The 14,035-nt window shown below is 44.9% G+C and overlaps 1 protein-coding gene across 1 annotated transcript in view; it reads left to right on the top strand.

Annotated features, from left to right (window-relative positions):
- LOC141651853 (uncharacterized) overlaps positions 1-13,801 on the top strand; it is a 28,963-nt gene extending 15,162 nt beyond the window's left edge. The window contains exons 4-5 of the mRNA XM_074459547.1: positions 348-2,348; positions 13,718-13,801. Coding sequence (XP_074315648.1) covers positions 348-2,348; positions 13,718-13,801 — 2,085 coding nt within the window. The remainder of the gene's footprint in view (positions 1-347; positions 2,349-13,717) is intronic.
- Positions 13,802-14,035: the final 234 nt, after the last annotated feature.

Below are 14,035 nucleotides of genomic sequence, written 5' to 3'. Positions count from 1 at the left end.
TTCGAATCAGAATCAGAGTCGGAGTCGGAGTCAGAGTCAAAGTCTAGAGAAGTCATTAGAGAGTCTACTCCTGTCGTCATCCCCACTCCCTTCGTTTCTCCTAGCTTGTTTTCAAGTAGCCACGTAGTTCGGGAAATGCCCCACCATTATCGTCCCTTTACCGCCACCGACCATGGATCGGTTGGCTTCTTTGTTTCAACTTTACTCAAATCTTAATATGAATAAATCGGGTTCTCGCTTACTCTTTGCGTTATTTTGAGTGCAATTACATTTATGATGATACCGAGGATGACCAAGACCCCGACTTGACCGAAATACCTCCCTACGTAGCCAAAGAAATACTACAGGAAGGGGAAGGGGGACCTGTAATTGAGGACACCGAACCCATCAATGTAGGAACCGAACTAGAACCCAAAGAACTTAGGATAGGGACTACCTTGAGCTCTACCGAACGGGCCGACTTCATAGACCTCCTAAATGAATTCAAAGACGTTTTCGCTTGGTCCTACAAAGACATGCCAGGGATCGACAGGGATATCGCCGAACATAGGATTCCGATTAAACCAGGTTTCAAACCTGTGAAGCAGAAGCTTCGACGAATGAGAACAGAGTGGGCTCTAAAGATTAAGGAAGAAGTTGACAAACAATTCAAAGCCGGGTTCATCAAAGTTTCCGAGTATTCTGACTGGGTAGCTAACATAGTACCCGTGCCCAAAAAGGATGGGAGAATCCGAGTTTGTGTTGACTTTAGGGACTTGAACAAAGCCAGCCCAAAAGATGACTTCCCTCTACCTCACATCGACATATTAGTGGACAATACTGCAGACCACGCATTACTATCCTTCATGGATGGATATGCGGGTTATAACCAAATCAAAATGGCCATGGAAGACATGCATAAGACCGCGTTCGTCACCCAATGGGGAACCTATTGCTATACAGTAATGCCGTTCGGATTGATCAACGCCGGAGCTACATACCAACGCACCGCGACTACACTCCTACATGACATGATGCATAAAGAAGTCGAGGTATATGTAGATGACATGATTGTCAAATCCAAGGAAAGAGAGGGACATATTGCGAACCTTCGCAAATTCTTCGCAAGGCTACGGAAGTACAACATGAGACTCAACCCTCAAAAGTGCACATTTGGGGTGACATCTGGCAAACTCCTAGGATACGTCGTTAGCCAACGAGGCATAGAAATAGATCCTTCCAAAATCAAAGCTCTGATCGAAATGCCACAACCTCAAACAGAAAAGGAAGTCAGGGGATTCCTGGGAAAAGTGCAATACATAAGTCGATTCATATCGAAACTTACGATGATTTGCGAGCCTATCTTCAAGAAACTCAAGAAAACAGACCACACCATGTGGGACGATGATTGTCAAAAGGCGTTCGACCGAATCAAGGAGATATTGGCTAAACCACCAGTGCTCATGCCACCACAACAAGATCAACCTCTTGGTTTGTATCTCACGGTAACCGAAACCGCCATGGGTGCCATGTTAGCTCAAACCGTAGGAAGTGAAGAAAGAGCTATTTACTACCTAAGTAAGAAGTTCTTGGAATACGAGTGCAAATACTCACAACTCGAAAAGACATGCCTCGCTCTTGTGTGGGCGACGAAGAAGCTACGTCACTACATGCTTAGCTACTCCGTCAAGATATTCTCCAAAATGGATCCAGTCAAATACCTCTTCGAGAAACCCGTCCTCAACGGACGTCTGGCAAGATGGACCATGATGCTCTCAGAATTTGACCTCAAATATGTGCCACTGAAAGTTATAAAGGGTCGCGCCGTCGCCGAATTCTTCGCAGAAAATCCCATCAACGACGCACAAACCATAGATACTTGGTCATTTCCCGACGAGGATATACTTCAAACAGATGTAGACTCCTGGGACCTATACTTCGATGGAGCATCAAACCTAAGAGGATTTGGGATAGGAGTGTTGCTCATTTCTCCTGAAGGTGAGCATACACCGATTGCTGTCAAACTCGACTTCGAGGTGACAAACAACGCCGCAGAATATGAGGCTTGTCTAATTGGACTACAAGCGGCAGTAAGCTTAGGCATCAAAAACCTCCGAGTGCACGGGGATTCGTCACTAATCATCAACCAAGTTACAGGATCCTGGAAAATCCGAAGTGAAAGCCTAGCACCCTATCAGGCTAGAATAGACCAAGTCGCTCAATTCTTTGATCACGTAACCTACTTACACCTACCTCGAGAAGAAAATCAATTTGCAGACGCTCTTGCGAAACTTGCATCTTTGATAAACATGCCGGATTACATGATGGAAATGCCTTTGTGTATCGAACGACGGTCGGAGCCGGCTTATGTCCATCAAATTACCGATGAAGAAGAAATCGCACAGGAGCCCTGGTTCCAAGCAATCCTGAATTTCAAGCTCAATGGTACCTATCCGCCAGATATGGACAAAAGGGGACAACGCGCTATACGCCTACTAGCTTCCCAATACATCCTGATGCAAGGAGAATTGTACAAAAGAACACCTCTTGGTGTAGTCCTACGTTGCCTTGATCATTCACAGGCACGAAAAGTGATGGAAGAAGTCCATGACGGAGAATGCGGTCCTCACATGAGTGGACCTATGATGGCAAAGAAAGTCACACGTCTAGGGTACTATTGGACCACAATGGAATCCGATTGCATCAAATATGTAAGACATTGCCACAATCACAAATCTTCGGAACGTACAACATGTCCCTCCTTCGTTGCTCTATACGATGACATCTCCTTGGCCATTCTCCGCATGGGGAATTGACATAATCGGAAAATAACCCCACCCGGTACAGAGGTCACTGTTTCATCCTAGTAGCAATTGACTACTTCACCAAGTGGGTAGAAGCGGCTTCCTACACCGCTCTTACGGCCAAAAATGTAGCCAAATTCATACAAAACAACATCATCTGCCGATATGGTTGCCCACATGAAATCATTAGCGATAATGGGTCCCACTTCCAAGCCGAAACCGAACAATTGCTAGCCAAGTACAAGATCAAGCATCATCACTCATCGCCCTATCGACCACGTACTAACGGCGCGGTAGAAGCGGCTAACAAGAATGTCGTCACAATCCTCAAGAAAATGACTGACAATTATAGAGATTGGCCAAGCAAAATACCCTTCGCTTTGTGGGGGTATCGTACATCAGTTAGGACGCCCACTGGGGCTACTCCTTTCTATTTGACTTACGGCATGGAAGCCGTACAACCAGTCGAGCTAGAAATACCATCCTTGCGTATTCTGCTAGAAAGTCAAATCCCGGAAGCCGATTGGAAGAAAGATAGATACGAAGAACTCATCCTCCTGGATGAACGTAGGCTTCGTGCCTTACATAATGTCCAAACATATCAAGCACGTATCAAACGAGCTTTCAACAAAAGGGTTAGGCCAAGAAACATCAAAGAAGGAGATTTAGTTCTCAAATCGGTCAGAGCTCTTTTACCCGTCGACCCAAGGGGAAAATTCAAACCTAATCGGCCGGACCATATCTAGTCAAATCAATACTCCCGGGGGTGCGGTCGAATCACAGGACCTAGACGGAATGAGTTCTCAAACCCCACAAATCTCGACCAACTGAAACGATACTATGCCTAGAATAGGATAAAAACGCGCCTCGCGTAAACCTACGTGTCGCTCTTGTGACACTAAATAAACGGCCCCTGGCCCATTTGAATGTCACTATGCTCTTGCATCTTGGCAAACTTGTCATCCTCATATCATCAAACAAACTAAATTCGCACCTCCCGAGTAAGCAAAAGCTCATGCTTATTTTCTATGTTCATTACAAGCTCTTGCTTCGAACAATTATTCTTTTACATTTACTCGAACTACGCGCAAGGGTTTGATTTCGCTTTCTCTAAGTGAATACGTAGGCAATCCTTCACGGGATTCAACCCACCATTATATTTAAAATGTAAATAGAAGGACATTTGCATTGCATATGAAATTCGACAAGAATAATTAAAGAAAATCACAACGGTTTCATAACCATTTAACCTTTTTATTTCATTCAATTTCTAATAATAATAATACGACAAATAATAAAAATAGATTAGGCTAGGATTCTAAAAATCCCTCCTTATTACAACAATAATAATAATAATTAAATAATAAATAAGACTTGGGCTATTCCTCCATCTTTCCCTTGCCCTTGTCGTTCTTGTCATATTTCTTGTCACGACCTCGAGCCGAGCGCTCTTGCACCACTTCGACCTAATCACCAACGGTCTTTCTCGAGGCCCGACTCTCCCATTCTTGCCAACCACCATCTCTCGCGACAGAGTAGTCTTGATTTCTTCGAAGGATGAATGACTTGGAACCCGGCTTCCTCTTCTCCTTCATCGGATGCTTCTCCTTCTCTTTCTCTCCCTCTCGCACCTTGTAGTCAACGGGCTCGCGCTTCCTCGCCTTTCGCGCTCTTCCGAAGTTGTCGCCTTCCTCCACCTCAGATAAGAGTCCGACACCCACAAGGCATTGGAGGAGAAGTTCAAGAACCACATGTTTCTTTGGGCCCATTTCATAGCCCACTCTCTTCGGCTCTCTGTAGTAAGCGCCATAGCAGTCTGCGGAACGGTGTCAAGCCTAGGGATCATCTGCTTCAACCCGACTTGCCTCATCAATCTCTCAGGGAAGATGCATACCATAAACTCCAATCCAGGAATGCGCACGGACCTAGTAGGATCCAAAGAAGACACTCCAGTGACAGACTTGAGGTGCCACCACGGAACGACCCACCTGATCAGCGGGCCATCATCAGTCTTCAGCTTGTTCTTCCAATAGTCACAGACCCGGGTGAAGTCCACCATGTACAGCCGTGTCCTCATCGAAATCATACGGGCATGATAGGAAAGTGCATGAACCGGGGCTCGAGCGGTGGAGCCGTTCCATAAGCCAAACCTACCAAAAAAACAGGTATTAGACACCCGAAAAAAAAAAAAAAAAAAAAAAAAAAAAAAAAAAAAAAAAAAAAAACAAAAAAAAAAGAAAAAACGAAGACAAAAAAAAGAGAAAGAAAGGTGTCTTTTACCTGTAGGATAACGGGACTTCCCAAGAACGGCAGATCACGGTTGGATTTCCTATTATCCAAACCCAAAATGATCTCCCCTAGGCATAGACAAGCTGGGCTCCTGCGCAGCTCCATTTGCTCAATAAGACCCAACAGACGAGGATCGCCTCTCAAATCTTCATCAACATGTCCCTGGAAGACATATACATGCAAAGCAAACGAAGCCAAATGCTCTCCTCCTAGCAACATAAGAGACAGAGGGGTCGGCCCCGATGAATCGGTCTATAAAATCTAACATCCTCACGCCTTTCGGGGTAACTAAGCGATCCACCTCCAGTCTAGTAAGTCCAAGCAAATCTCTAAACTTGCTCTTATACCCTTGAGCAGTAGAAGGGATGGCAGGTAGATGTTCAGGGTCCCACCCGCCAATAGCGACAATTTCCTCCTAAAAGGACAAATATCACCTCCTGGGAACGCAAAAACATGATAATTTGGATCCCAATAATCAAGGCAAGCATCCAAGAACGGTCTTACAACCTTAATGAGTTTCAAACTCAATAAAGACCCAAGGTTATAAGCACCCATATCGTGCTTCTCAATGTTCGAAAACTCATTAGTCCATTCCTTCAAGCGAATCTCCAAAGTATCCATGATGATAATTTTCTCTTGAAAATTTATTGGGAGTTTTTTATGTGAGGCGACGAAGAAGAGACGGAAGAATTATATGATTTAAAGCTTCGTCGACGCTTCTATTTATACTAATTGCTGTTTCCAAAAATCCGTCAGAACCGACCTGCTTGGGAACAGGCGCGGCACTCTTTGCGCCTCTTCAAAGGGACGCAGCTCATGCTGCGCCTCTTCCCCAACCTCACTTCCGTGATTTCCGTGTTTGGATCTTTCCTAATTCTATAAACAAATAATTTCCTATTCCTACGGGATTTTATTTTGGTAAATCCGAGAAATTTACCATGCTTCAGGTTTCCTTAATCCGCGGACACGCATTTCGAGGCGACATCGACATTTTCCGCCATTTTTCTCACACTTTTATATTTAATTTTCCTTTTAATTCTTTTTTATTTCAACATTTTACTTAGTCATTTCATTTGTTTAATTTTTTCCATTTTCTAACTCATAGATTTCTCTTTTTCTTTTTTTTTTTGGGGGTAACCCTCCCTACCGTCCGGTCATTTCCGGCAAAATTTTTGCATTTCACGTCCTTTCGAGTCTCATTTTGCACTAATTAAAGGCCCTATGTGTATATAAAAAAATGTATGTGTTGCGTGATTTTCTATGTAAATTCCGGCAGCATGACGGCGTAAACCGTTGTCTACCAAACCTGTTCAAAAGCTAACCTGCAGGTACAACCAACACAACCCAACAGCAAAAGGCACTCAGGCCGTCGTATATACAACAAAAAAGCAAATGTACAAGCAAACTGGGGGCTTCGCCCCAAACAAGTCCAAATGTACAACTGGGGGGCTTCGCCCCAAACAGGTCCAAAAATCCAAGTAAACTGGGGGCTTGCGCCCCAAAACAAGTCCAAAATGTTCAAAACCAAAACCGCGCAGACTACTGCTGGGCACCCTCCAGCTCGGCAACCCTCGCCATAAGAGCGGCAATCTCGGCGTCCCGAAACTCGAGCTCCCTCGACAAACGAGCCGTCTCCTCCCGAGATCAAGTCAACTCTCGCTCCACTCGCGATCGGCTGTGGACAATAATAAATTGACTCATGTCAATCAATTCAAACAAAACTGAAAAAATCAAAAATCAAGGAAAAAACAAATGAGGTTCATACCTGACGACCCCGACCACCGACGAGTGCCTCGATGGCGGTAGCTCGCAGCCGGTTGGCCACCCTCCATAATGCCACGAACCGAGATGGCGCGACCTGCATTTCAAAAGTAATTCTCAGCAAAATTGAACAAGTTCAATCAAATGTGTTCTTACACGAAAACTATGCAAAATGGGAACTCACCCTCCGAATCGATGCTTGCCGTCATCTAGGCCAAGATCCGTCACAGCCACGTCAAAGTCACGCAACTCGGAGATCGTCGTCCTCCCGAGGCGTCGGTACTCGAGGGTCTCGGGGTACACGGGGCTCGATGCCCGCCGCCGACCTCCCGCAAAGACAAATAGCTCTCATTAATCGACGATCTTTCGTCGTGATTCCCAAAATCAAATCAAGTAAATAAAGGATACTCACCACTACGGCCGCATCACGCCAACCTCCCAGTAAAGAACGCCGAGTAATCCTCGTCGGGAGAAGAAGGTCGTCGCCATCGGCACCAGCCAAGTCCGCCTCCCTCTCGGCCTCGAAGGCTCCCCGAACATCGTCCTCGGAGGATCGATGGGAACCGTCAACGCGCCCGAGAGCACCGACGAGCCATACGCTCGCCCGGATACCACACAGACCCATCGACGTCCACAACAAGCAAATGACTCGGGCTCCTAGGTCGAAGGACCTCAGCAACAAAAGGAGGCGCTCCAGCGTACTCCGCCCAAGGTCTGGGCACCCACTGCAACAATATCAAGGCAAAGGTCATTCCTATGATCAATTTAAAACAAAGTATAAGAAGGTGGGAATGAATGCAAATGGGATACTCACGCTGCTCAGCTGAAGAGCGTTCACATCCCGCCGGTAGACATTGTGAGAAGAACGCTTGCTCTTCGTCCGGCACATGACCCATTCCCTCACCACGGGGTAGGCCCTCTCCAACGGCTCCGTCCTCTTGGGCGCGAGGTCCGGAAAGTAAGAGTACACCCACGCCTGTAAAACAGAATAGTCAATGACGATCTTTTGATCTTTGATAAAAGAAAGGAATTTACTTTGGTCTAAAGGAAGGTTCATACCTCCAACAAGAGCCTGTGTCCGACAGCGCCGGAGAAGTCCCCTTCTCCATCAACTCCGGACGAACCATGGCCCTCATAAAGCGGATGAGGACCGCAAAACCAGCAAGATGACCCGGTCCCCAACGTCCTAGGGAACTCAGTCGAAAGAAAGGGGAGAAGCTTCGTCGACAACCTCTCACCCTTGTCTCCGAGGTAAATCGAAGACAAGAGCCACCAAAGCCACGACGGGCCCTCTGCTCTGCTCATGAGGAGGAGGAGCCGTCTCCCTCCCGTCGATCACCACCGATGCCGGGGTCTTCCCCGCAAAGTAATCTCGAACGTAGGTACTGGTACCAAACCCGACTGCACCCGCCTTCGGCGACAAGTTCCAGCCGATGAACCTCCTCGCCTCGGCCGAATCCGCCCTCATGCCGCCTCCGGCCACACCATCTCCTCGATCCCGCACGGCACCGTAAATCATGCCGTAGTCCTCCAAAGTGACTCCCACCTCACCAAAAGGCAGGTGAAACGTGGAAGTCGTATCCCAAAATCGATCCAAGAAAGCGCGGACCAAGCTAAGGTTGGCCCGCAACTTCCTCTTCACGATATCCCTCCAGACCTGAACCAGAGGACCGAACGCTCCACGCTCAATCATGGCCCTCTCCTCCTCCGACAGCCGCTCGTAGTGCTCCATCGCTGTCGTATACCCCGAGAACGACCGGATGTTCCCGGCCTCCTATTATGATTCGAAACAAAGCTATCTTTAGTTTTGAGTAAATTTGAAAGAAATTTGAACAAAAATAGAAAAGGATAGGTAATGAGTTAGGGAATTCCTATTTACCAAGCTCTTCACCGTCCTGTAGGACAAGTGACCCTCTGCGCAGCCCACACAAGGTGCCTACTCTCCCGGTCTCGGCCACGCGGAGCACCTCTCACCGATGACCCCTCGTCCGAGGTGGGCCCGTCTCGAATCTCCTCCTCCTCGCCACCTCCTCCTCGGGAACCTCGTCCCGCAGCAGCCCATCATCACGGCGGTGAAGGCCTGCTCCAAAGCCTCCTCAACAACAGCGGCGTCTATGTCCATGGGATCTCTCCCGAAGTAGAAAGCATCGTCACCTGCAAACATTAAAGCAAATCCAAGCCGCGTCCCATGACGACAAGCCTTTGTTAAGAAGTTTTCGAGCCTTCAAGGCCCCGAAATTCCCCATTTCTGGCCATCCTTGGCCATATTCCCACCAATTCAATCACTCATGTGATGAATTGAGTCAAGTCAAGTCCGAGTCAAAGCCTAGTCTCGGGTTCGAGTCGAAAATTCGGCAGCATTTCGCTATAATGGCGATTATGCCCTAATAAGTTTCCTGAAAAAGTTGTCACAAACCAAAATTCCAAGATGGTAGAAAGTTTACCCATCATCCAAGGGTCCCAAATATCAAGTTTCATCACAAATGGGCAATCCTAAGGCCATTTTCGAAGCAATTTACGATCTAGCTGTGAAACCGTCTCAAAATTCGCTCAAGGGCTCAAAACTCGATGAAAATTCAAAGTAAATACATGGTTATGTTCCTAACATTACCTATTATCCATTTCTAGCATCAATTTGGCAAGACAAATCCATTTGGGGGAAAAGCCCCAAATTTTCGATCAAAAGGGTCGAAAACCCTAATGTTCGCGGCTCAAAATTCAACAAATATGGAAGATTAATGCAAGATTAAAGCACATACCTCGATTAGTCATATTTTAAGCAAGCTTTTGAATCCAACCTCGACGAAAATGGTGAAGATTTGAGAGAGAATGGAGTGATTTATGTTTCGAATAAAATGAACATAAACCTTCTGATTTCGCGTTTTTTACGCAGAATTGCCAAATTGGGGAACAGACGCGGCAGGTGCTGCGCCTCTTCCAAGAGACGCAGCTCTTGCTGCGCCTCTTCCTTTTGTTCCCTCCTTGTGGATTTTCAAAAATCTGTTATGAGTTCGTTATTCGTGGGCCCATCTTTGGTGCGCCTCTTCTTCAATGTTATTATGTTCTTTTGGTCCGTTTCGACGATTTTCTTTCGTTCCGGCCCACGTTTCATCCAGCGCGACAGTATTTTGCAGTATTGTCCGAATTCATTTTATCCCGCGCAGCAGTATTTTGCAGTATTGCTCAATTTTTATGTCCAGCGCAGTAGTATTTTGCAGTACTGCTCACTCAAGACTTTCTTTCTACGACGATCAAGATGTTCCTAGTCGTCTATCCCCCAGCACAGTAGTATTTTGCAGTACTGCTCACTCAAGGTTTCCCCTACGACGATCAAGATGTTACTAGTCGTCGGCATATTTTCCAACCCCGAGTCCGCTTGAGGCCAACGCAAACAGATTCGACCTCCAAATTTCGCCAGAGTTCGCTTGAGACCGACGCAAGTGGATCCCCAGCAGTTTCTACCGACGTCCTGCTGTTTTCATTATCTCTTATTTCCCCGCAAAGTTCGAGGAAATCTCAGGTATGATCTCTTTTTATGGCTGGCGAGCCTCCTTACGTAGTCTAATGGACTTTAAACGACCCTCCCCGATAGTCGACAAACTCTAAAATGTTCCCGACGATAGGTCCTTCGCTCAGATCCCTTGAGCCGCCTCGCGTCGCCATAGTCGTCAGGTTGTAATCTTCGATTGAACTGATGGCTATACTTTGACTTTTGCCTTGTCCAAGCCTCAGTCAAAGTGGGGGCTCTGTAGACACCTCGTTTCTGCACCTCCCGCAAACCACCCGGTGATGATTGGGCCGCATGTTTGATACGCGGAACGATTAGTGACAGTTCGTAAGATTATCGTCAAGTGATTGCTCAAATATTAATGTCAACCTCTTAGTTGTCATCTACGTGCCGATACGGTCGTTTTGGCAGTAATTAGAGTACATTCGAGTCCGGTCAAAAACCGTCTCCATTTTCTGATAGCTGTTAAATCCCGAGTCAGAATGTTCTGGAATGTTCCGGATATTTCTATTCCATATTTCTCAAATTTTATCTTTTGGCAAATAATATCCCGTAATATTTAAAAGATAATCGAATTATTTCCGTCCTACCATAACTCAAACGCGAAATCTTTCTTAAGCGGAGGAAACCTCCTGGGAATAGACGCAAAGCAGGTCTTTGCGCCTCTTCCAAGAGACGCAGTGGCTGCTGCGCCTCTTCCCAGGCCCTTCTTTGCATGATTTACGTATCTTTTTTATATCTTTCCGAGATTCACTTCCAAAGAGTCTCCGAAACCCTATTCCTTCACGTGATTAGTATAAATAGGAGCTTTCGTTCCTCATATTTCTCACGCGAGTGTCCGCCCTTCTCTTCTCCCTTTGCATTCTAGACTTCGTTCTTACTAATTGGCGCCTACGTGCTTGGACTTCCGACCACGTAAGCTCGGATCTTTCCGGGTACCAGCCTCTCCGTTGCATGACCGACCAATTTGACCACTACACTCAATCAATCTAATTAATCAATCTGTTTAAATCGTTTTCCTCTTACGAGGGCACTCTTTCCTTGCATTCGCGTCGAGCATTCACTAATCGATCTTCTTAGTTCTTCTCGTTCCATCAAACATGTAAGTCTGAGGGTGTATTAATCTCTCTTTTATTTATTGTATTTTTTTTAATTATTGTATAACAATTGTAAGGTTTATGTCGAAAACACCATTAAAACCGATTTCTAAAACCGTCTTTAAAACCTTTTTGCGGATTTCCAGTAGACAGACGTCGAGAAAAGACGCAGCAACCGCTGCGCCTCTTCGAAGGAGCGCAGCAACCGCTGCGCCTCTTCGTGAGGCTGCCGCAGTTCCTGCTTCTTTTCTTCTTCCTCCGTCCTCTGTAATTCGTATCAAATTAATTTCTTTTGTTTTGTTCGTCTGATTAATTCGTTCACATGATAGTTTAATAATTCATATGTATATTAACCATCGTCATTAACATGTTTAAATCGTCATAAAACCGACTCTAATCCCAAATAATCAATATTTGCGGGTTTTCGTCATTAAATTCAATTCGAGTTTTAGAAATTCAATTCGTTCATGTTGAGTTTCTGGGATTCATCGTTGATATATTTTCACCTGTTTGTTCATTAATTCATCGTCATTCATCATGTTTAGTGTAATTCGTTTAGTTAGTTAGTTTAATTAATCATTCATTTACATCGACCCTTCACATAATTAATCCGTCTTATTTCCGTCTCATCCATGTTTTACTGTTTTATGACCTCAATCATATGTAAATAATTCATTAATCACTTTCATCCGAGTCTAAAATCGTAATCAATCCATTAATTTACCAATTAACATTAACGATTTGCAGTTCCGGCTTCACAGCCAGAACTCACCCTTGGAACAGACGCAGCAACTGCTGCGCCTCTTCCAAAGGGCGCAGTGCCTGCTGCGCCTGTTCCAGGGTGAATTCTGTCCCTGAACTCCTCTTCTGCCTTGACCTCGTTTAATTAGCTACGTATTAACTAACTAATATATCGTATTATCACCTTCTGACTTGTTCGTATTTCTTTGTTTTATTCTTTTATTCTTTTTTATCAAATCATCCGTTTTAGCGGTATTTTCGACATAAATCGCCTAATCCATTGTAATTATTGTAATTCATATTTATTATTATTGTATTTTGTATCATTTGTATGTTTTCACATGTAAATCGACCTTAAATCCCAACTTCGACATTAATTGTTTGCTAATTACATGTCAACCGACTTAGTTAATTCTCACATGCTAGGATTAATCTATGGATGTTGCATTGCATGCATATAGCCGACGGTATATCAAGTACGAATAACTTCCCTAATCATTAGTAGAGGCCGCTATCGAGGCGGGCGGGATTAGGTGTTCGATCAAAAGAGCTTCCTAATACGTACCCTCACCCCTTACTCCAGATCTCCGTGAGCACCCGTGTTCATTGGCATCCACGAGAGTCATTCTAGACATAGAATGCTAAGGGTAACGATTGCTTAGTGTTCATGTCACTACTTTGTGTCTTGACATGACACGAGGTATTCGAACGGTTCCAATTTCCCATAAAAATTGGTGGCGACTCCATACAAAATGCAAACGCTTGTTTTCGAGCCCCTTCACCAAGCGCCCCCATGGGCGGCCCGCTGTCCACAGGTACTCAACACAGACTTGATAAGAACAAGTCGACCTGCATAAGTTAGTTTCCTCGTTCCAATTGCCCTAATCCTCTCACTCACCTTATCAACAAGTTTAGAGCAATCAAGTGCAGATAGTCTTTTAGAAGCTATTGGGACCCCAAGGTATCTAAAAGAAAGCTTCCTTCCACCATACCATTCAAATGAACAATCCCAGAAATAACATCTTTGGATACCTCATTACTATAAATGCACGACTTACTTTTATTCATACACAAACCAAATGCTCTTAAAAAGGTTTCAAAGGCTCTTAGCATCATTATTACAACACTCTGATCCCCTTTGCAAAAAAAAAGAAGTAAATCATCTGCAAAAAACGGATGAGAAAGCTTCAAGGGTTTACAAAGAGGATGAAATTTGAACCCTTCCTTTTCCTGTACCATTAGCAAAAACCTACTCAGATATTCCATACATATAGTGAATAAGAGAGGAGAGAGTGGATCCCCCTGCCTTATCCCTCTCTTAGCCTTAAAGAAACCAAAAAAGTCCCCATTGAGAGCCAAAGAGAAAGAGGGAGTACACACACACACACACACACACACACACACACACACACTCCATAATCAACTTAATAAACCTATCAGGAAACTTCAAGGCAACAAGCATATTCTTTAAAAAGGCCCACTCAATGCTATCATAAGCTTTCTAAAGGTCAACTTTGATCATTACCCTTGGAGAGCAGGATTTCCTACCATATAACTTGACCAAATCCCGACAGATCGGGATATTTTCAACAATATCTCTCCCTTTGACAAAAGCACTCTGATTAGAACTGATAATAAGAGGTAAAATTTCACCAAGCCTATTACTCAACAGCTTTGCTATACCCTTGTATAAAGTGTTACAGCAGGCTATATGATGAAATTGAGTAATAAAGGTAGGTCTATCAACTTTTGGAATTAGGGTCAGCACTGTGTTATTCACCTGTTTGAGTAAATTGCCAGTCTGAAAAAAGATCCATTATAGCAGCAGTGGCACCCCCACCAGTGATCTCCCAACT

This window comes from Silene latifolia, chromosome 4 (assembly GCF_048544455.1).
Source record: "Silene latifolia isolate original U9 population chromosome 4, ASM4854445v1, whole genome shotgun sequence".
Taxonomy (NCBI): Eukaryota; Viridiplantae; Streptophyta; class Magnoliopsida; order Caryophyllales; family Caryophyllaceae; genus Silene; species Silene latifolia.
Note: the sequence above shows the minus strand (reverse complement) of the source record. Positions and strands in the feature narration are given on the sequence as shown.